The sequence below is a fragment of the Microcebus murinus genome, chromosome 9 (genome assembly GCF_040939455.1).
Source record: "Microcebus murinus isolate Inina chromosome 9, M.murinus_Inina_mat1.0, whole genome shotgun sequence".
Taxonomy (NCBI): Eukaryota; Metazoa; Chordata; class Mammalia; order Primates; family Cheirogaleidae; genus Microcebus; species Microcebus murinus.
In genome coordinates, this window is record NC_134112.1 from 29,840,828 (window position 1) to 29,865,099 (window position 24,272).

At 38.8% G+C, this 24,272-nt stretch overlaps 1 protein-coding gene across 1 annotated transcript in view; it reads right to left on the reverse strand.

The window, feature by feature from the left end:
* The window catches only part of DNAH11 (dynein axonemal heavy chain 11), a 311,756-nt gene extending 288,048 nt beyond the window's left edge, over positions 1-23,708 (reverse strand). The window contains exons 1-8 of the mRNA XM_076006379.1: positions 23,311-23,708; positions 21,482-21,625; positions 16,445-16,641; positions 15,798-15,987; positions 14,936-15,035; positions 10,922-11,133; positions 4,050-4,283; positions 2,728-2,895 (exon numbers count right to left, since the gene is read on the reverse strand). Of these exons, the coding sequence (XP_075862494.1) occupies positions 2,728-2,895; positions 4,050-4,283; positions 10,922-11,133; positions 14,936-15,035; positions 15,798-15,987; positions 16,445-16,641; positions 21,482-21,625; positions 23,311-23,688 (1,623 nt within the window). The 5' untranslated portion in view covers positions 23,689-23,708. The remainder of the gene's footprint in view (positions 1-2,727; positions 2,896-4,049; positions 4,284-10,921; positions 11,134-14,935; positions 15,036-15,797; positions 15,988-16,444; positions 16,642-21,481; positions 21,626-23,310) is intronic.
* Between the last annotated feature and the right edge of the window lie 564 nt (positions 23,709-24,272).

Sequence of the window (24,272 nt, forward strand, 5' to 3'; positions counted from 1 at the left end):
GTGGCTTTTGTTCCAGGGATGCGAGGAGGGTTCAACATACATAAATCAATAAATGTGATTCATCACATAAAGAGAATTAAAGACAAAAAACATATCATTTCAACAGATGTAGCAAAAGCATTTGATAAAACCTAGCATCCCTTCATGATATTATAAAAACCCTCAACAAACTAGGCATAGAAGGAACATACCTCAAAATAAGAAAGGCCATACATGACAAACCCATAGCCAACGTCATACTGAGTGGGGAAAATGGTATCTGAGGAATTTTATTTCATCAAGAAACACCACAGAATGTGAGCAAAGCAAAGCTGGTGAATCTAGTATCACTGGACTAGCCATTTAACATAAACAAGGAAGAAAGCAAGTGTCTTCTTCCGAGAATTGTCTAGATCTCAAACAGTTCCTTAGGAAGATGTCAATGAAAAATACCTAAAGTAAATTTTCCATTCAATATTAATAATTCAGCAACTCCAAATAATTTTTATGGATACACCTGAGAAAATCCCCACTCTGTAAACGGACTGCAGTGGAAGAACTTTTGCCCTACCAATGAAGGCTGATTAATAGGCTTGAGATTTATGAAAAGAGAAATAAATAACAGCAGTTCAAAAAGCAAATTACCAGCAATCATTTAATTTACTGGAACATATTTAAACCATTTCCATGTCAAAATGCAGGACAGCCAATCATGACACATTCCCTGTTATGTAAGCACCAGTGTGCAGTCAGTGGGGCAGGAGGGCACACAGGGGCTTATGCAGCAGCAGGGGAAGGACATGGCGTGGGTAGGTATTCATATGTACATACACATGTAAGCATGTACTCTGCTGGAAGTAGTTTGCTAAAATAACGTCTCATAAAAATTACCAACTGATTTCATCATAAAATCAAAGTACAACGAATGAAACTGAAAACCACCAAAATGAACAGCTTATCAACCAAAAAACATACAATTGCAATATTTTGAGGCAACAATGACAACCACGACACTCTTTTAAAAAGCAAAGGTCTTTTTCGGCATAAGTATACTGATGAAATGCATTTTTAGTTAATGCATGTTTTAATTTTAAGGAGTGGCCAAAGTCAAGGATTCTATTCTAAAGCAAGATAATCAGATAGGAGGATAAAGGGGAACTTCAAGGGAAGATTATTGATGTCTCCAACCAGACCTGGAGATCATAGGTAAGTGTTCCCCATCTTATTTGCAAAGTGAAATGGGCCTCCAAAGTATTATACAAATACCCAGCAGTTATATATGTCAAAAGCAAATGAATTTTCTATTCCTACATGTTCATGACTCTGCAGGCTTTAGGCAGAGACGGGAGTAAAATCAGGGCCTTTGGCATTGCCAAGGCAGTGACATCAGTTACACCTGGCCAAGTTCTCTAATCCTGACACCCTGAGAACCTGCCAGGTTTCATAACTGTGAGGAAATCAAGACTCTCCTGCCACTCAAACGTCCCTGAGGGTCTTAAGCAGGCTCACTCGCACATTCTTCCTCTAACAGGCATCCTCAAACTATGGCCCGTGGGCCACATGTGGGCCACCTAGCACATTTATCCTCTGGGTGTTTTTGCTACCGCTGCCTGTCCTGCTTAGCAGCCGACTTGTCTCAGGCCCAAAGTGCACACTCTCCAACAGTCTGAGGGACAGTGAATTGGCCCCGTTTAAAAAGTTTGAGGACCCCTGCTCTACTGGGTCATTCATGTGGACTGTCATTGGCTTCCCTAAGAGTCCCATTCTGAATACACTTATTAAATGCCTTCCAAGTAGCAGACATCTTACAAGGCTCTGGGGGAGAGCTCAGATTATTTATCACCATGGTTTAAAGTTCCTCTTATTTTTCCACAAATTATAGGGCCCTGGTTTAGCAGGGAATCACTCACTGTAACGGTGCCTTCCTACCATTAACTCCATGTCTTTAGATTAACCACAATTTAGAGGAATTAAGTTTGCTAACTATATCCTTATAAAGCGAACATACTGTACTTGTACATTTCAAAGAATCGATTATTTGGCGAAACATAAACATGATAGTGAATAAATTTACATTCCATATAAAAAATGAGGATGAGCTAAATCTTCATTATTTTGTACTCAGGCTTCCCTGTGCTTGGCAAATCACTAAAATGAAGCTATTTTTACCCTAAGCTGCAGGGATGCTCACAGGTAACATCCTGGCTACTAACAAGCTGGAAGTGACAGAGGAGCAGCTTAAATTGGAAAACTTCTCCCCTATTTCCTGAGGTTGAAAATGTGAAATTATAAACAGCTCTAAAGAATAACAAAAATCATGAGAGACTACAGACATGTTAATTATATATGTAATGAATGGGGTGAAACAATAAATGTTCGAATGAACCAAAAAATAATCCAGTGATTTAGGAAAAGGCTAAAATAAAACACACGAGTTACATGGACATCAGATAGTCAGATCTAAATGAGGTACTGGGGAAAGTTTCTTTCCAATATACACAAATAGGAAACAAATCCAGACTGAGGTCCAGAGTTTATTAGACACAGTTCTAAGCTGCAAATGCAAAGGCATTATCTGGTCCCTGATGTACCACTAAGTAGCTAAGAGACCTCAGGCAAGTCATTTACCCTCTGTTGGTCCTACAGAGGCTGGCCTGAATGATACCTATTTCCACTGCAGCTTTCCTTCCTTTTCAGCTCTTTAATTATTGGCTCCTATGAAATGAAAAAGCAAAGGAAAAATATTACCATGTTCTGGCAATCAGATGGGTCATAAGTGCTCTGTTTAAAAACTTTACAGAGTTCCATAAATTCTTCACTCATCTCGTGGATTTGTTCATTTAAAATTGCTCCCTTGGCACCACCAAATTCCAGTCTTTCCAGCTTTTCGAATTCCAATGTGGTCACAAATATATCCTTGGTAAAAACACAGTACAGTAAAGACCTTTCCACCATCTTAAGAAAATAATACTTTAAAGTTTCAAATCAAGAACATTTTCGAACATGCAAAATTGACGTCAATGGACACATGACAGAAAATACATGTTAATGATTTAATTAAACAAAGTAGTTGCTAATATTAAAAATCACACTCACATCTTCATATTTACTAAAACTTATCCAATAGTACAGGCAACCCTAATTCACCATAGCTAGACATATGACTCCCCTAATTTTGTACTCCTAATTGGTAGTCGGATCCCCAGGTAATATCCAAAACTCATGTTCTCAGCCACCTACATTTTGCAGTGAGTCAGCTCCTTTATTGAAAGGGAGCTCAAGAGACTGTCAAGGAAGCCCCTTCATCGGGGATTTAGCATTCAGAGACATTAAGAGGCATTCAGGCTGATGAAGTCATGAGAATTTCCAAACCATAAAGCTCTGATTTCTAATGAAATACAACAAGTCTTACATCAACAACAAAACCCAAAATTCTTAGCAAGAGCTTTACAAAGAAAATAAGGCAGTGTTATCAGTTCAAGTGTTGTTAAAAACCTTAGCCAGTGGGGTCCACATAAAAGGAGTGTGTGTGTATTCGTTTAATTTTTGGTTTTTACATATTTAAAAAATATTGATACAGAGCACATATTTCTGTATTTTATTTTACCAATGGTTTTAGTATTTTTTATAGCATAGTACATATTTATATACTAAAAGATAGTGTGAAATTTTAAATTATCAGACAGGCTTTTAGGTATGAATCCCAATTTCAAGCTTTAAACACATAAGGGGAAAGTGGATTCATGTATAGGGGATTAGTTTCCAGCTTCCCGATCTACAGCTGTCTTCCAGGAGCTTAGTAAATTCTAAGTCAAGGGTCACTGATATGCAAAGAGATTTACTTCTTATACTCAGTGTAATAACAGAATCACAAATGAATTTTTAAAAAGTCAAATTAAAACTTTCAAAACTGTCCTTATAGCATTGGCCTGGTGAAGTCTAGTGAGAATCAATAAAAAAGAGACCTTTCCCCTATGACTAAGAATAAACTATTCCTTGAATCATATGAAAAGCCATGCGCTTTTTGAACCCACTTACAGTATGAATAAACAAAGTCAATAAATGAATACCTCTATTTTCATTAAACGATCAAGAAACTTGTCAAATCTGCAAAACACCAGATGAGACTGGAAATCCCATGGTCTCAGCTCCTTATTTCCCATGAAATAACTTGCCAATCTTTTTCTATAGTTGAAAAAGGAATTTTTGAAATTCTTTAAGATGTTAACAGCCACCTGCACCTTTTCCAAGGAGTCTTCAATTTCTCCCTTCAAAAGGTCCTCAGGTGAAAGGTAAGCTACTGCCTAGGATTTAATGAAAGGAAACAATGGTCAAAACATGTTTAATAGTTTTCTTTTTACTGTAACCATCTCTGTTTCAATGGATCATTTTTAAACACCAATGTCAAGAATAAGGCTAACAATGCTTTGAAACAGAAACACAAATTCTAGAAATTCAGACACTTGGGCTTTAATGACATACTTGTATAAGTTAGAATAATATACAGGAGATCCTAGTATTTCTGGATTTTTACATTTTATCCATGACAACATTTTTGCTAAGCCTCATAGACATGACAATTGTGTAATCTGAATTTGCATGGTTATTCCTACCAGCAAATATTCTGGGAAATTATTTTTTTTCATATAAAGAAATACAAAAACCAGCAGGAGAAATCTACCTGAACATGGATTTGTAAAATCTGGTCTCTTTACCTGGAAGTACAGGGTCACTTAGAAAGATGAGAATGAGCTGATTAGATGGGTATACCATTGGAAATTCTCTCAGGTTAGCAAACTTTTCTAGGGGCTTAAGTAGCATTATAGGACATACAATCTAGTGGGGATATGGCACACGAACTAGTTTTAAATAGCAGGGAAGGAAAGGGGAGAAAGGTATAAGAAAATACAAGCAGATAGCGCTGGACAGACTCCCAGGACACCATCATCTAGCACTGCCAGCTCTTCTCTCTGCGTATTTGTGATGAACATTCACAATTCCCCTCTTCAAGGACCCTCAAGAACCTATACATTCTGAAGGTTCTTTATATACGATTTCTTCCCGATGCATCTTAACCTCATGTAAATTATATGATTAAACTGTGCGCTTTTAATTTTGTGGTTGCTTAGAAAGTTGTTTAAGATCTCCATGGAGAATGCAACGAAAGCCATCGAGTTCAGCATAGCAGATGGAAGGACTGCGTTTCTAAATGTAGACGTTGACCCTCCACCTCCTATCAGTGGCAACACTTCTCCCTGCAACATAGGCTGTGTGCCATGAATCTGTAAAGCAATAAGAAAATCATTCATTCAGAGTCTAAAACCTCTACTGGTAAGAATCCTTCAAGTTCCAGCTGTGGGTTCCCAGCCCATTCTCTCATTTCCCACTCAGGTTGGATAGAAAATGAACCTCTACATGAAGGCTGCTACTATTTCACAGAGGACAGGGAAGAGAACCACCAGTAATCCCTTGGCAGTGTGAGTTTTAAAATAGTTTACACTTTGGTAATGGCATATGATATATTCTATATACATTTATCTATATTTTTTAAATTTTTTTTTTTATTTTAGACAGGGTTTTGCTTTGTCATCCAGGCTAGAGTGCAGTGGCATCATAGCTCACTGAAACTACAAACTCCTGGAGCTCAAGCGATCCTCCTGCCTCAGCCTCCCAAGTAGCTGGGACCACAGGCATGCACCACCACGCCCAGCTAATTTTTCTATTTTTTGAAGAGATGGTTCTCAATCTTTCTCAGTCTGGTCTATATGTATTTTTAATAATAAATATGTCCTGTAGGCAAGCTGAAAAATCCATGGAGACAACTCAATTGCCTTCTGTGTTTTGGCAACCCCATTACCTAATTACCTACATTTAAGATAATGTCCCCCGGACAAACCATCCTTCTGCTCATCCCTGTGCTTCCTGGCTGGCCCTCACATAGGTGAGACAGTCATGGCCAACTAGCTTTCTGTTCATACAGCAAGACCTCCTAAGACACGTTACAGTACTTAATGTCCTGGATTAGAAAACCCCGTCTATATCCTTGTACCGGGCAGCGGAGCATGAGGGGAAAAGCCCCACAGGAGTCAGGGGAGCTGGCTGGGACCCAGGGAGGGGCCACTAACCACTGCGTGACATTAGCAACCTTGTCTCAGAGGAACTGTTGCTTTATCTGCAAAATGAGGGTGATGAATTAGGTGAACCTTAAGATTCCTTTTAGCTCATAAGCTCTGAATTCTCTTCTGCCTCTACAGGCTCCCTCTGGACAGACCTCTGGACAAACCATACCAGCTCTGTTATCTCGGACTTAATGGCAGCAGCACAAACAAGCAAAAGGCCACTAGATTTAGGATGAACTGGTCCCCTTTCAAGAGGTCTTACAAACCAAAATATTGCTGACCCATTTATTTATCAATGAGTCAATCAATTATCAACTAACCAATTTACCAATGATACCATGTTCATTTGATGCCTATCTTCCTGCTGCTTTTCTATTCTTTTCCATATACTTTTACGGATTCTTTCTTTCGCTCAGTCCTGATGCCTCTTCTCCAAGCTTGACTACTCAGACTTAAACTCTTCCTCACCGAAGATCTTCTAGACGACAATGTCCATAATAGAAATGCCAAGCCACAGAGGAAACAGAGGGGTGGGGCCTACAGTGGTAATGACTCACAAGGACCAGAGAGCAGAGTAAGGGCGCCCGAGAAAAGAGGCAAGGCATTAAGACAAGACCCCATTACTGAAGCTTGTGTGTGTTTTCACACAAGATGGCCAGCTGATGCCTTTTATGTCTGTGGTCTAATTGATGGTGCTAATGGTCACTGTTAGAGAACAAGTGAAGAGAAAACACATTTGCTTTTAAAGTAACAAAGTTTTCTAAGGATGACCGGGATGTCATACTTAATGACATAGTATTAGGGTCGCTCACATAGTGAAAATGAACAAAGCAGATCAGAAACAGCAGCAAATGGTGAAGGCCATGGCCACCTGGACAGCACCTGATCCATCTAAAGGGGCACCTGAAGCACCTAGTCATTAAGTATTAATGGGGATGGCACAGTTAGTGTGACTAGGTCTCTGACTTTTCTGTGGAGGCTGGAATGCTGGAATTTAAATGAAACATATCAATTTAAGCATTAGCAATAATGTTTTCAAGTTAAAAAAAAATTAAAAATATTGCATTGATCTATGGGCCAAATGTAGCTGATAGAACGCCAGCTTGTGAGCTCTAATATTAATACGTAACATACAAAGGGTTGAAATTTTCACAAAAAATTTAAGATCAATAAATTCATGAGGCCGGGCATGGTGGCTCACGCCTGTAATCCTAGCACTCTGGGAGGCCAAGGCGGGTGGATTGCTCAGGGCCAGGAGTTCGAAACCAGCCTGAGCAAGAGTGAGACGTCGTCTCTACTATAAATAAAAAAGAAATTAATTGGCCAACTAATATACATAGAAAAAATTAGCCAGGCATGGTGGCGCAATGCCTGTAGTCCCAGCTACTCAGGAGGCTGAGGCAGGAGGATCACTTGAGCCCAGGAGTTTGAGGTTGCTGTGAGCTACACTGACGCCATGGCACTCACTCTAGCCTGGGCAACAAAGTGAGACTCTGTCTCAAAAATAAATAAATACATAAATAAATAAATAAATTCATGAAAGCAAAGGACATGGAGGCTATAAGAAGAAATACAATTATAAAGAACATATATACTACTCAGCCATTAAAAGGAGTGAAATAATATATTTTGCAGCAACTTGGGTAGAACTGGAGGCCACTATTCTAAGTGAAATAACCCAGGAACAAAAAAACAAATAGCGCATATTCTCAACTACAAGTGGGAGGTAAGCTATGGGTGTGCATCATCATACAGAGTGACTTAATAGACACTGGAGATTCAGAAGGTGTGAGATAAAAAATTACCTACTGGGTACAATGTACACTATTCAGGTGATAGGTATGTTAAAATCCTAGACTTCTCTACTATGCAATTATCCATGCAGCAAAAAACCATTTGTATCCCCAAGAATATTTACATTAAAAAAAAACTTAAAAAAACATAAAATGTGTAATCACACATATCATGCAAAGTACAAATTAAAAAACAACCTGGTAGCACCTAAATACCTAATAAATGACCCATTTTTTTATTAAATGGTAACGCTCAAATCTGGCACGTTATAGTAAAACTTTTTACACATTGATAATAGCAATGTAATTGATATACTCTTTTAGAAAATAATTTGTAAATATCAAATATTGCTCAAAAGCCACAAAAAGATTATACTCTTGTAAACATTAGGAATTTATATTAAGCCAAGTATTCAAGTAAAGGAAAAGGATCTTTGTATAGATTTTCCCTGAATACTATTCACAATGCAGGAGGCCAGAAGAAACCTAAACATCTAGCAATAACAAAATCATTGTTCAAGAAGCTAGTAAAAATACTGTATTATGATAAAATACATAAATACACGTAAGCTTATGGGAAAGGAAAAAATCAAAAATGCTGAATTTTAGGATGCTAGAACTGCAGGACTATTTCCACTGTTACAAATGTACAATAAGAATATTCCATAATTATCATTAGCACACCATGTATTATGTTGTAATTAGAAATAAAAACTGTTATTTTAGAATATAAAGTATAGTATAATGGATAAGAACTCCATCACTTATTGGCTGAGTGAACTTAGGAAAATTCTCTGGGCTTCAATTTTTTTCATCACAAAATGAAGCTACTAACAGTACCTATGTCATAGTATTGCTATGAGGATCTAATTTTTGAATTTTTGTAACAGGCTTATAAACGTTCCTGGCAAAATAATACTATACAGTGTTTATCAAATAAATATACAAAATGAATAAAATTAGCAAACAATCAGAGAGGAGGAAGAGTTTAGATCTTCAGGGAACTTGGCTATGCAATTTGGCTCATTGTTGATTTTTTTTTTATTCCTAACATCTTGGGGCAGACTTATTACAAAGTCTGGGACCTGCCACATGGAGAATCAAGGAAATCAGGTCAATGAAACCTTTGAACAGAAGCCAGACTAAGGAACGAGAGCAGCTACATTATTTTCTCGGGAGCCTGGCATACTCTGGCTGTTGACACAGGCTAGGGGCCAGGTTTACAGGCTTAAAGGCAAGCAGGACTTATAAACCATCTCTACCAGAGAATGGCCACCTCTGAGGTTTATCCATTAACAGAGCTCTGCAATGAAACAGTTTTAATTATTCTCAAGGAAACTGTCCCTTAAAAAGGGTTTGGGAGAAGGGACAGTTATAGTTGTTGACCTTGCAACAAGGATCATGGTGTTTTGCACGGATATCCAAGCCATTAGGCCCAGGGCACTTGCTTAACAACAGAGCAAAACTGAGTCTGCACAACAGAAGAATAGAAACAGAGCAAAATCAGAGGAGATGGTAAAATATAAAAAGAACCTAACCTATTCTTATCTCCTATCAATAGATGCGACTAGCTTGTAAGTCAATAATTTGGGCAAAGGAACAAAAAAGGAGCTAGGTTTTACAGACCTTCTATTAAATATCAAGCACTACACTTAGGTTCTCTCTTTTGATCTGCCCAATAGCCATGATCTACGCATTAACCCCACTGACAGATATAGAAACTGAGGCTCTGAAAAGTAACCTAGCTTCCCCTAAGTGGTTCAATTATTAATAAATATGAATCCACATTGGTCTGAGTCCGAAGCCTTTCCCACACACCTCTCCATCTCTTCAGAAGCAGACAGAAAGCAAAAACAAATTTTAGCAACTCAATATCATACTCCAGAAACTCTAAATTGCACCTCTGCAGCCCTGTCTGCTAGTCTGGATTTTCCTCCTAACTTCTTGGGGAAAACTGAGCAAATATCATCGTCTTTCAAGTCTCCCTTAATTCATCTGAAAAAAATCTGAATTGTATTCCCCCAAATAGATATGTTGAAGGCCTAACTCCCAATATGACTGTATCTGGATATATAGGGTCTTGAGGAGGTAATTAAGGTTAAATGAGGTTATAAAGATGGGGTCCTAATACAATAGGACAGTGGCCTTATAAGAGGACACATTGAGAAGGCAGCCAAATGCCTACAAGCCAGGAAGTGGGCCCTCACCAGAAACTGACCATGCTGGTGCCCTGATCTCAGACTTCTAGCTTCTAGAATTATGAGAATATAAATATTTGTTGTTTAAGCTGCCCAGTCTATGGTATTTTGTAATGGCAGCCTGAGCAGACTGAGAGACACTCCCAACTAAGCACCACTAGATTATGTGGCATCAAAATATCTCTTCACTCTCAAATTATGTAACATTCTCTGGTACTGTGGACACAGAAGAATCACTGTTCATATAGAGAAAGGATAAGAAAGCAGAGGCAGGTGGTCCAATTGTTTTAAAAAACAACAACATTTTACAAGTTGGATAAAATGTAGAGAAAAAAATGATAGAAGAGACTTTTTTAAAGATAATAATGAATAAGAATGATTTCAATACAATTTCCCTACTCTTTTTTTTAGGATTTTTTTTTGTGTGTGTGTGTGCCAGATTCTCTTAACTCACTTCACTTTCCAAAAGACATCTATCAACCAGTGTTCCTATGAAAACAGAACAGACGGCTACAAAGAAGGTACCCTGCAGATCTGTGTTTTATTGGAAGCTGTCGTAAATGTCTTTGAAGAAATGTGAGATATTAAACAAACAAAACCCAGCAACAACTTGTCCTTTGATTGCATCTGACTTATTTCCTGAACTCCCTTGTCATTTAGGATTAAAAAGTCACCTGGCCTTTGTTACCATAAATGTCTTTTCTGAGGGGGGGAAAAAATAAAAGGAAAATGGTGTTCTTACTGTATACTACAATTGCTTATTCTTCACTAGTCTAATAAAACCTACCTCGTGGCAATGATTCTTATCGTTCCTATTTTATATGCTTCATACCTGGTCAATGAAGAGATTACAAAACTCTTTCAATAAAGCTATAACCCGAGCAGGGGTGTTATAAAACTTGGAATGGCTCCAGATCAGACAGATGGTATGAAACAATGGGGCGATGAATACACGAGTCCGTGGAAATTCTGTTTCCTGGAGGCGCTGAATGTGTCTCCCCAGAGGTCTCAGGTGCAGTTCCACATCTTGGGCTTCGAGGAGAGCTGAAAAGAAAGGGCCATCATTAATGCAATGCAGTCCCCTCCTTCTAAATTCACTTCACAAGTAGAAGAGAGAGAACTGTGTAAAACAACATGGCTACCCTTAAACATTGTCATATTTCCTTTTATATTACTTATCATTCAATCTACACATGAGCAGTTTGAAAGATTTTACTGTCTGGCTGTAACTTAGCCATTCAGAAGAGCACGGGTCTAGTTACTCATGTAGCATAATAAACTGACTGAAGACCCATCAGGAAAATACTCTTGGAGTCTAAAGAAATTTACTCAACTTGTGGAAACTATGGGAATAAAACATCTCTGCGATGTTGTCACTTTATGGCTTGGATTACAAGCTTCGCCACCAGAAGGTTAATTCCTCCTAGGTACTTGGTACAAGCACAGTTGAATTATTTTTTATTTTTTATTGTATATATTTATTGAGTACAAAATGTTATATGTATGTAATGTGGAATGATTAAATCAGTCTGATTAACATATTCAACCTAAAATATTTTCTGTAGTGAGAACATTTGAAATTTACTCTTAGCAATTTTGAAATATGATATATTCTTATTAACTATAATCACCATGCTGTGCAATAGATCTCAAAAAACATACTCCTCCTAACTGAAACTTTGTACTCTTTGACCAACATCTTTCCATTCCCCCACTTCCCAGCCTCTGATAACCACCATGCTACTCTCTGCTTCTATAAGTGTGATTGCTTTAGATCTCACGTAATAAATAAGACTATGTGGCATTTGCCTTTCTGTGCCATGCTTATCTTGCTTAGCATAATGTCCTTCTTTTTAAAGGCTGAATAGTATTCCATTGTGTATATACACCACGTTTTCTTTATTCATCCATCCATTGATGGATACTTTGGTTGATTGCATGTCTTGGCTATTGTGAACAGTACTACAATGAACACAGGAGTATAGACATCTCTTGAACGATGGATTTCAAATCATTTGGATCATTTGGATGTGTCCTCAAAGTGGGAATTCTGAATCATATGGTAATTATATTTTTATTTTTTTGAGGAACCTCCATACTGTCTTCCATAACGGCTATAATAATTTACATTTCCATCAGTGTACAAGGGTTCCCTTTACTCCACATCCTTGTCAACATTTGTTATCTTTTATCTTCTTGATAATAGCCATTCTGACTGGTATGGTATCTCATTGTGGTGTTAATTTGCATTTCCCTAATAATAAATCATTTATTGCTTTATTCTAGTTTCCTGTGAGAGTAACACATGCAATAATTGGGAAAAATTATATTAATAAGGATATAAGTTAAAATCACCAAGTATGGTGATGAAATTATTTTGTTACTAGACAGAGGTGATGGTTGTACAACACTATGATATATTAAATGCCACTGAAAAACTGTAAATACTTAAAAATGGTTAATTTCACGTTATATGAATTTTACTTCAATAAGAACAGTGTTAAGCATGGTAAAAGAAATACTTTTTAAAAATGCTATAGATATGAAGAAAAATTTAAATATTTAACTATAATTAATGACTGCTTAACCAAATTCAAATTTTTTTTCCTGATTAAAACTGGTCCTTTTAATATACCCTAAATAAACCTCCATCAGAGTTTACTTCGCTCCTGAACCTTAAAGATACACTTAACTGTGAATAGGTTGTATTTATGAAAGCAGGGAACAAAGAAAATTCTTATTTTCATGTTATCCCAAAAGATTCATGGCAAAAAAACAAAAGACAAAAACAACCCCCTGCTGAATTTGTCACCAGGAATCAGAACTGCACTCACTCACGATATTCTGTTTGAGATGTAACCAATTAATCTGTTCACCTAACAGTAAAGCCCTGAGAAGAAAGAGAGGGTTCAGGAACTATTTTCTCCTCCAGATGCACTCACATTTTCAAGTTCATGTATTTTATCAATGTCAATTTCAAAATTAAATAATTGCATCTAATAGGTAAGTAAGTACCCTTAAAATGTGATCAGCATGTCTGATGATTTCATGAGCCTCAAGGAAATCTTTGGGAAGAGGCTTCTACCCCTAACTGACCATGGGTTTGGGGTACTTGTTCTACTGAAAAGTGTTTTTTTTCTGAATCTCCAGGTTGCATGCTCATAAGGCTCTGGGGATCCCTGGGATTCATTCCTGTAGAAGCTGTATCAATGGAAAGCATTTATTGGCCGGGTGCGGTGGCTCACACCTGTAATCCTAGCACTCTGGTAGGGCAAGGCGGGAGGATTGCAGGAGGTCAGGAGTCAAGACCAGCCTAAGCAAGAGCGAGACTCCCTGTCTCTACTAAAAATGGAAAAATTAGCCAGGCATTGTGGCATGCACCTTTAGCTATTCAGGAGGCTGAGGCAGAAAGATTGCTTGAACCTAGAAGTTTGAGGTTGCAATGAGTTACAATGATGTCACTGCACTCTACCCAAGGTGACAGAGCAAGATTGTCTAAAAAAAAAAAAAAAAAAAAAAAAAGTTTATCTCATCCTAACACAGAAAAAAAGTACCAACAACTTCTATTTATTGAGGGCATACCTACTAGGTGCTCAGTACTTTGTGTAGCGTTTACGATGCCTCTGATCCAGTGGTTCGCAACTAGGGGATCTCTTGTTCCCAGGGGACATCAGATAATGTTTGGAGACATGTTTGATGGTCACAATCAGGATGGAGCCAGTGGGTAAAGGACAGATGCTGCTGAACACTCTACACTCTAAGATGGTCCCTTACAACAAAGAATTATCTGGCCCAAAATGTTGATAGTGACAAGGTTTTGAAATAATAAACTCACGTAGCAATTCTGCGAGGAAGGTGTTCATGTGCCAGTTCGGCCAATGAAAAACCAGTGGCTTAGCAAATTTAAGATGCTCAGTAAGTAGAGTTGGGACAGGAATTCAGATCTGACAGAGCCACTCACCCAAATACTCCCCTTTTACCTACGCCCTCTTTTCACACAAAATTCATAGAAAAAACCCTAAAGATGTATCGAAACGTTCTCAAAGTGAATTAATTTTAAGTATTTCCTAACCTTTCAAATGTCACACAGGAAAAAAATGTTTTTAATGTTAGAAATGAGTCAAAAAAGCTATTTGTCTGCATTACCTCTGATTTTATTATTTAAAACTTCAGTATCATGCAATATCCATATTTGCTTAAGCATGTACAAAGAAACATGAGCAGAAATCAAGAAACTGGGGAGGTTATCATTTTGGGGCAGACCTGAAACTAGATAGTAAGAAGACAAGGATGAGGAAAAGACTTTTAGCTGGATGCCTTTTTATAACTTCTAGTTTTGATCAACATGTACTTATTACCTATTTGAAATCCAAACCAACCAACCAACCCTCTGCTCTGTTTAATCTTCACCAAAACTTCAACTTGACTTTGAGTGCTTGTCAGCTAAATAAGGGCTAGATATCAAGCACATTCAGAGCTCTGTACTGGTGAATAACTAATCATAACCCAACTTGTTGAGTAGAAAATCTCTATCCAGGGTTTTCATTTACCTTCTGCTGAATACAAAAGGCCTGCCCCCTCCACGCACGCATTCTAATTGAAACATCAATCTGGAGCCACTTGGGCAGGCACCTCCTATATGCCAGACACACTAAAATCAGTTCAGTATAGCTGGAGAAAAAAGTACAAAGGGTGAGATGAATTTCTCGTTAGAAGAGCCAATAGCAATCGCTTCATGAACACGCTCATGGTAGAAGGGTGGATGTCCAGGTTGAGCAGGCAGGGGACAGATCACAAGCAGATTGTGACAATGACTTCAGAAAGAAGGGAGAAACAAGGGTCTTACCATGTTCCACAGCCAGGAAGATGTCCTTCAACGTAGGAAAATAGCTGCTCTTTTTAGCTTTCAAGATCTTAACCATTTTGAGGACAATAGGAGCCTGAAGCTAAATTAAAAGGAAAAAAAAAAAACATTTAATATAAATTACTAACTAAATAGATGCATTCTGTGACAAAATATTTAAATTATATTCCACTCACACACACAATGGTATATCTGGTATTTAACACTCAAAGGTATATCTGGTTTCAAGTTGAAAATAACTTTAAAAATACATTTTCCTCCTTTAGGCTTCTATTTTATTTTTGCATTCAGGGTTTTTAATTTTGGATTTTTTAAAAAGTCTATTTACATTTTATTGGATGTGTAAAATATTGATTTTTTTTCATATAAACTTTCTCGATCTGTTTCAGAAAATCTCCAGGAGACACATGAATGAATACCTTGGTTTTTAGAACATTAATTTGTGTGGCAAGCAGAGGAATCCACAGTTAGCTCTTCCAAAGCCGTTTCTCTCCACTAAGCAAGACTCTACTCCTTCCTGAACCAATTAAATCGACTAGATTAATTAAATCTTACAATCTTCAACGTTTCCCTGGGGAACCACTCCTTTACAAGGGAAGTAAAGATCTCAAATGCTGTCAAAATATTCTCATAAAGGCAAAGTTACTTTTGATCCTCATTCAATTCAAAAGTGCATACCATATATACAGCACTTTGGAGTGAGAAAAAAGAGTAGACTATCAAGTTATACAAAGACAGTGTGTTAAACCTTTAAAATTATTGAAAATCACTGCGGGGGAGACCTAATTCCGTAAGTGACTTCGCTAATTCAATTTACAAACAATTTCTAGAGCTATCTACTTACTTGATCATAAATGCATGACAGATTCTCTTTCCTCATCGTCCAGAAATCTAGCTCAGTTTGTGGAGTCAAGTGAAAATCATTCAGCAAAGGCCGCACTGAATCTTTTTCTACGATTTCTTGGATTTGATGTGACCATTTAATAACCACAGATTCAATTGCATGGAGTATTATCCTTTCATTTGACTGCAGCCTACAAACATTTGATTAATAAAATAATTCAAAGATAAATCATTTTCTCCAAATAAGGATTTGGATTTTAATAGCTATTTTATGCATCTATAAGTTAATTTTCTAAATATAAATTCTTCAAAATCCATTATTTTTATGGTCTTTGAGTTGTGACATTACGTTAGTCTGTCATTGATGTGTCTCTAACATGAAAAAGCATTGTTAAAGAATTGTCATCCTCTCAAAAACCATTTTACTAAAGGAATACTGTTGTTGACTTCTTGGCAATTGTTGTCATTTGCTTTTTGTGCAGTTGGATTTTTAGAAGTTGGAAATAATATACATGGTGCTTCTGCACTGATTTTTAAAAGACAACATAGTTATAGTTCTCTATTTGCTAACAGTTTGCTAAGGGTGTTATATTAAATAGGTATTGTTCTTCATTTTAATATCTTGCATATATCATATTGTATACGTACATGGTCTCTGAATAATTCCGATCCAGGTCAATCTTTCCTGCAATAGTGGGAATTGGGAGAAGAGTTCTTCTAGACATTTTGCCCCTAAAAATATGCATCTTATTTTTCACAACTTCTATATGACATTCCATATCTTGTGAAGTAAAACAGGACCAGGATGTATGGTTGTTCTTATTAGAAAGAACCGGCACCAAAATCTAGAAAAAGAGAAAGATTTTTAAAAGCAGTTAAATGAATTCATAGACAATGTGTTCCTTCAAAGATATTCTTGTCCTATAAAACTGGCAACAAAACCACTTGATTTCATAAATATCCTCCAATGACACCAAATCTACAAAGAGAGGACACAGTGACCCATTTAAACTTAATTAGACATAAATTTTGTCAAAGTGGAAATACTATACTCTGCCTGTGCACTCATTTGCCCATTTATCAAACATTTGTGGAGGTCTCCAATAACTCAAACACTCTATGAAATAAGCGAAGTCATGTCATGTAAGTAAACTGCTTTCTTAATGCAAAACGAATACCTGCCAGGTATATTAATAAAAAATATTTTTGACAATTCATAATAGCAATGATGTGGAATGAACCTAAGTGCCCATCAATTCATGAGTGGATAAAGAAAATGTGGTATGCATATACCATATAGTACTACTCGGCCATAAAAAGGAGTGAAATAATGTCTTTTGCAGCAACATGGATGGAATTGGAGACTGTTATCCCAAGGGAAGTATCTCAGGAATGGAAAACTAAACATCACATATACTCTCTAATAATTAGGAGCTAATAGATGGGCACAAAGAGATGTAAAGGTCAATGGAAATCAAGACAGGAGTAAGGGGAGAAGGAGAAGGGTAAAAACCTACCAATTAGGAACAATGAACACTGTTTAGTAATGGGCACACTAAAAGCCCTGACTTAAGCATTACAAAAGATATCCATGTAACAGAAACATTTGTGCTCCCTCCGTTCATATTTTGAAATTAAAAAAAAATATTTTGGAATCATATGGAAGCTAAAAGTGAATTAATCTCAAGATCTGGGTGGCATCCCAGCAGACTAAAGTTTGGATAGTCAGAACAATGTTTATTCAACCATGTGTATTTTTTTCCAAGCTCCTTTTACCATTAAATGAGGAATATCCATGAAACTAAGTGAAAACCCTTAAAAAGTACATTTTGTATTCCCAGAGCCTAGCATGTTATGTAATTAATAAGAGCATGCTCAGTTAATGAAGTTGGTCTCTTTTTGCTTTCCCACTCCTCTCCAGTATCTATGCACTTTAAACATTTTCATTTTTCTGATATAACCTTTCCAATTTATAAGCATTATACTATTCAATTTGAATTAAACAAAATGCTCAGAAAATAGTCCATCTTTTTAAGGTTTATTTTGACAATACAATCTTCTAGTTAACTAAAAACACACTGAAAATTCACTTTTGTTTTTGAATGGTGTTGAAATAAATCTTTCCAACTGGTATTATTATTACATCTTCCACTTAGCACTCACTATATGTCAACCTAGAAATATGGAGAATAATAAGAAATAGTCCCTGCCCTCAATTAGCTTAGTGGATGAGGTCCCATAAACTATGCCCCTCAACGTAAGAACTGCCATAATTACAGGTATGTTCAGGATGAATGTGAAAACAGGAGACAGATACTTGCCTCTGGGAGGGAATGGCATTGCCAGAAAAGTTGTTAGTTACTTTGAATCTTTAAGATGAAAGAACAGGGCAAGACAAGTGCTATGGTCTAAATGTTTACATCCTCTCAAAATTCATATGCTGAAATCTTAACCCCCAAGATGATGATATTAGGGTATAAAGTATTTGGGATGTGATTAGGTTGTATGAGCAGAGCCCTCATGAAGGGGATTAATGTCCTTAATAAAATATGCCCAAGGGAGCTTGTTCGCCCCTTACACCAAGTGAGGACACAGCTAGAAGACACTATCTATAAACCAGGAAGTCCTCACTAGACACCTGAACCTACTAGTGCCTTGATCTTGAACTTCCACAGCCTTCAGAACTGTGGGAAATAAATTTCTACTATTTACAAGACACCCAGTCTATGTTTTTTTGGTTATAGAAACCCAAAAGAAGTAAGACGGCAAGCATTCCATAAAATGGAATACTGATAAAAGAAATCATGGGGCTCAGGCAGTACAGGGCATACAGGAAAGTGTCAGCTTGGCTGCCTGGATCCAGAGCCAGCACTCCTAAGAGGGATGGCAACCACGGGGCTGCGAGGAAGGATGGGTGGTCCATGCAGTGGTTTGGAAACCAGGCAGAAGAGTTCAGGCTTGTTGGGCTGAACATGCACTGACTCACTGCTCAGCTGCTTTCTAGATTAAAATCCCTAATATCAACAGCTTTTTCTAAAAGTCAGGCACAAAGAAAATTCCAGTTATTCAACATTTCGAATTTGTGGGATATTGTTTCAAACTTTCACTCTATTTGCTATTCCACGAGGAGGCCAACTTGTAAAAAAAAAAAAAAAAAAAAAAAAAAAAAAACTTAATGTTTGCATCACACATGATTAATAGCAGGTAAAACTGCTATTAATATGCAATTCTGAGCCACATGCTTTGGTAGGCAATTAACCAAGCAAACAGCCAAAGTATTTCTATACATATAATTTAAAACAAAAAGATCTGGGATATGCTTGTTAATCACAATAAATTTTATCAAACTATACACAAATTCAATTAACTTGAGGTTTTGTCTTTAGTTGGGAACTTTGTCTAGTTTTCATGACTTATAAGAAAAATCCCAAACTTTTTCTGTGAACCAAAATAATTTGGACTATAGATAAAAGAGCTATCATGTCTTTGATGTGGCACTCTTGCTTTTTTTTTCATCCTTTTTCAAACTGGGCAGTTTCTCTTGACAATAGTTCTTAAATCACTAGATATGATAATTACCTAGAAAATACTTTCAATTGGAGAAGCCTGAGCCCCTCCAGACTTTTGAAATTGAAACATACAAAAATGGACACTGAGAACCAAATGATACTTCCATTTTGGCTTGGTAAGCATTCACAATTATTGTGTCTTTTGGAATTTTGGCCAAATAATATGTAAATAAAGAAATAACCCCATGACATGTTAAATACTTTTGGTAAGCACAATTACATAATACAATACAGTCTCAAATAATAAGGTATGGAAACACATGATAATGTTTAGGGGTGAGCAAACCTTTTCCAGAATGTTATGCAGATCCTGGCACTAAGATAAACTCAGAGAAAGCTTAGAGAAATTTGAAAAAGTTTTGTACCTTCTGTTGTCAGATACCGATGGTAGGGCAAGAATTCTAATAAGAGTGCAGCCTTGCCCTTCCAAGCCCCAGCTGATGGCAGTCTAGATTTGAATAATTACCAAAAGTCTTCAGATTTAGTTCAACAAAAATTTCCTGCACACCTGCTACATACCCAAAACTGTTCCATTTACTGAAAATAGAAAACCTTCTTTCTAGCATCTCCCTGAAATCAGCTAAAACCAAGCAAATTCAATAGAAGGGGAGGGAAACCTAGGCAGGGTACTGAAATTGGGGGTGAGAGACTTTGGCTAGCTCAAAGACAGCAAGAAAATACCTCCTCGTTTTTCCATTCTTATGATACTTCACCTAGTAGAATGGGCTCCAGCTCTATCCAAGATCATACAAGAGGTGCTAGATCACCACTGGTTTTTTTGTGGCTGAGTAGCATTGGTACTAACTGATCAACACTTATGTGTACATATAGTAGTAACAATGATCAGGTGTAGGGTAGGTGGGGGGGGGAGAAAAGAGGATGACTATATTCACACCTAATGCGTGCAGTGCACACTGTCTGGGGGATGGACATGCTTTAACCTCTGACTTGGGTAGGGGAAAGGCAATATATGTAACCTAAACATTTGGACCCCTGTAATATGCTGAAAAATGTTTAAAAAAAGAACGTATCTCCTTTCAAGAAGACAGCAAAAGAGATTCAGAAAGTGGGAGAGGTATGATAAAGAGAGATTAGTATAAGTCACTAGTAATAAGTATGTTAGCAATTTTCCTACCTTAAATATTGGCCTTAGCAGGGCTGCACTGATTACAGAGATCTGATTTAGCAATGGGAATTTAGGAATTGATTTGTAGATAGAATCTAAACCAGCGATTCCCAAAGATTACTATACCTTAGAATTACCTGAGAATCTTACACAACTACTGCTGCCTGATTCTCCAAATTAAATGGTAGAAGGTGTAATCTGGGCACTGGCATGTTAGAAAGTTTCCCCAGCTGACGCTAATGGTCAGCAAAGATTGAGAACAGCTGCTCTAGTTCTGTGGACCCTCATCATTAGTTGTATATCAAAGCTGGTCCATGAACAAACAGCAGATTAGAAATGCAGAATCTTGGGCTCCACCTTAGACTGATTGGATAAACCATTCTGCCTTAGTAAAATCCCCAGGTGCTTCTTATGCACATTAAAGAGTAACATTTGCTTAGAGAGCATTTCTCTGAGTTTTTCCTCCAATTTCAGGCATCTTATGCTCATCCCTAATTTAAGAGGCAAAAAAGGAATTTTAAGGCAATTGTCTCTAACACTTTGTCTCCATCACCTTTTTTCCATTATCTGTCACTAATGAAACTTAGTTTTTAAGTGTTAATTTCTAACAGGAATCTGAAAAACTGATAATTCCCATTTCCAAATTTATCTCTACTTTGAAAATGAAATTTAGAACTTACTGCTAAGTGTAAAAAGCCTATTCAAATCAAGTTGCTTTTCATTTATTTCCATTACTTTGGAAGGGATGGAGGGATGAAGGGAGGTATCGCCTGCCAAATTACCGCCTGTTGAGTATTAGCATCAGTAAGTGCCAGCTTATTTCAGGAATGGCCTAAAAGTTATCACTCCCCATCCACTGAAAGCTAAAAGGGCTACTAGCTTCTACATTTTCTTTCTTTTTTTTTTTTTTTAATTGCCAGGGTTATCCCAAATAATTCCAAATGTCATGGAGATAAATGAAAGATTCAAATATTAAATATAGACTAGTACCTCATCTAGAAAAACAGATACATGTCCCAGAAGTGATGCAGGTAACTCTCCAAATAAAACCATTTGAGAGAAATCATTTACTCCAATGCTTTCAGTAATCTTCTTGGCAATATAAACAAGTTTATGTTTTGCATCTCTTGGAATCTGAAACAAGAGCAAGATGATTAGTTCAAGTTCACTATGTAGTTTCGTTGTTAACAAGCAGGATTTACTGTATCCAACTTGTAGCTAGATTGCTAGCAGAAGATACAAAACTTGGCATCTTGCCTACCTTAACAAATAAGGTCCTTCTACTTCCCTGCTCTTCCCTGTTATACACAGTGTATAGTTTTCTTTGTTCTTTTATAATGCTAATTTCACACCATTACTGCTGTGGAAATGTCACCGTTTAAAAGGCATGTCAGTTACAGCAGATCATTAAATACCATAAAATCTCATAATTTAAAAATAAGGAGCACAAAAGGATGCTTCGATACTTTTTTTTCAGAGACAAGGCCTCACTACACCACCCAGGCCAGAGTACAGTGGCACAATCATAGCTCACTACAGTGCTGAATGCCAGGGCTGAAGCAAAGCAATTCTCCTGCTTCAGCCTCTTGAGTAGCTAGTACTACAGGTGTGCACCACCATGCCTGGCTACTTTTTTGTTGTTGTTATTAGAGATAGGGTCTCCCTATGGTGCCCAGGCTTGTCTCAAACTCCTGGCCTCAAATGATCCTCCCACCTGGGCATTGCAAAGTGCTGGGATTATAGACATGAGCCACTGAGTCCAGACAAATGTTTCAATCTTAAAAGATTATTCTTTCTTATCTTCTTCGGAAATAAACCAAACTGAGATACAGATAAGGCATAAGAGGTTAATTTATATTTCTATCAAAGAAGTGTTTAACCAAAACATTGTAACATTTCTGCAACTCCTGAATCATTCCTGTAGATATAATGACCATTTAACTTAGGTGATACTATAAGTGTTCTGCTGCCTTGTGTATTAAAAAACTTTTTCAAAAACAAATTATGATCAGGAAAGTACTACAACAAAAAATTTCAAAATTCACAATACCCTAAGGTAACCTTCCTGTTATTCTGTTTCTTCTCTGGGATCCTATTTCCCAGCTATTACAATGACCACATCTAGCGATGATATCACTTTACAACAACAAACTGAGGCACTGCACTCCCTAAAGAATCCTTCTCCAAACTCTTCACACTTAAAAAATACTAAGTAAAAACGCTGTACTTGCAGGTGACATATTAACCTTCTAGCGGACAAGCAATCTAAATTTGAGGGGCAAAAAGAGAAGGAGAAAGGAAAGAAAGACCTGCTCCCCCAAATGGGTGATAAACATCATGTGTGCGCAGACCGCCTGGGCACTCTTTATTAAGCACTCAGTATTTTTCCCTGGGATGAAGTGGGGTTCACAGGTAGTCAGACTGAATACACGACAAGTTATATGGGCTCTGTCAAAAGCCACATTTTATAAAGGCTATGACTCCAGAGTGACCCAAGAGAGACTGAAACGGAAGTTACCTGGCACCAGAAAACTCACCTTGCTGAAGGAATGGTGGGCTTTCCTGCGTTCCCGGGTGGGATCAACCTCAACTGGGGATTCTTGGCCAGAGCCAAAGGGCCGACCTAGCAACCTAACCCACAGCCGCCAGCTGCCGCAGAGCGCGTGCACCTGGGGGGGAGACCGGCTGACGCCAGTTGGGGACCTCAAGGCAAGTTGTTGAAAGCGCCCGAGTGCCCCGGGGGAACCCCAGGAGGCCAGGCTGGACTGTCCCCGCCTGGGCAGGCTGCGTGGCAGGTCCCTCCGATAGTCGTCTCTTACCTCCCGGGTGGCCTCGAGCTGCCCCGCGGCGGCGACGCTGAACACGAGGTAGGCGGGGTTGGTGCTTTCCAGAAACTCCCCAAGAACCTGCCTGTTGTCTTCGCTCTCCAAATACTGGCTCCACGTCTCCTCCGGGAACCCCAGCATCTGCTCCAGGCGGCCGCCGAGGAAGCGCACCCGCGCGTCTTGGCCGAAACTCCGCGCTCTTCTGGCCGCCGCCTCTTCCTCCTCCTCCTCCTCTTCCTCCTCCTCCTCCTCCTCTTCCCCGTCCTCGTGCTCCACAGCGCCCGCCGCCTCCAGGCCGGCCCCCGGGCTTAGGCGAAGGGTCCGGGCTTCCCGGAAGCCTCGCGCCTCTCGGGCTGCCACCGAGGCTGCCATCGGGCACGTCCTAGGGGACGCGGAGCAAGCGGGCTCCTGGCGCGTCCTCTGCGCCAGCCCCGAGAGGGCGAGGACCCTCCTCCGCCACCGCTGCGGGCGCTGCCCCCTGTCCCCCACCTGCTGCTACCGGGCGACGGCGCCGCAGCGCGCGGTGACAGCCCCTCCGGCCGGGGCGCAGGTCTGGGACCAACAGCGCGTCCCGTTTCCCGGGGGACGGTGTCCCCGCCCCCGTCCGCTGGGGGCGGAGTGAGCGCGCCGCCGCCGGGCAGAGGCCAGGGCCGAGGCCCTTGGGCGTTGGGCCCCAAACCTGGCCAGGGAGAGGCGTGCCCTAGGCTGGCCAAGCCCCGGGTGGGCTAACTCCACCGCCCTCGGCTCCTTCGCCTGCTGGGCTTCCAGTGAGGGAGGACAGCGAACAGCCCAGGACTGGCTGACTGCGCTGGCCCCAGCGGCACTGTCTTGTGCTAAAGCCTTTCTTTACCTTGATCAGTTCATGTAATCCCTAGAAAGCCAGGGCCCTTGACAGGTCAGTCTTTATTTTATGGGCAAGGGACTAAGTCACAAAGTGATTAACGAAGAAATGGTAG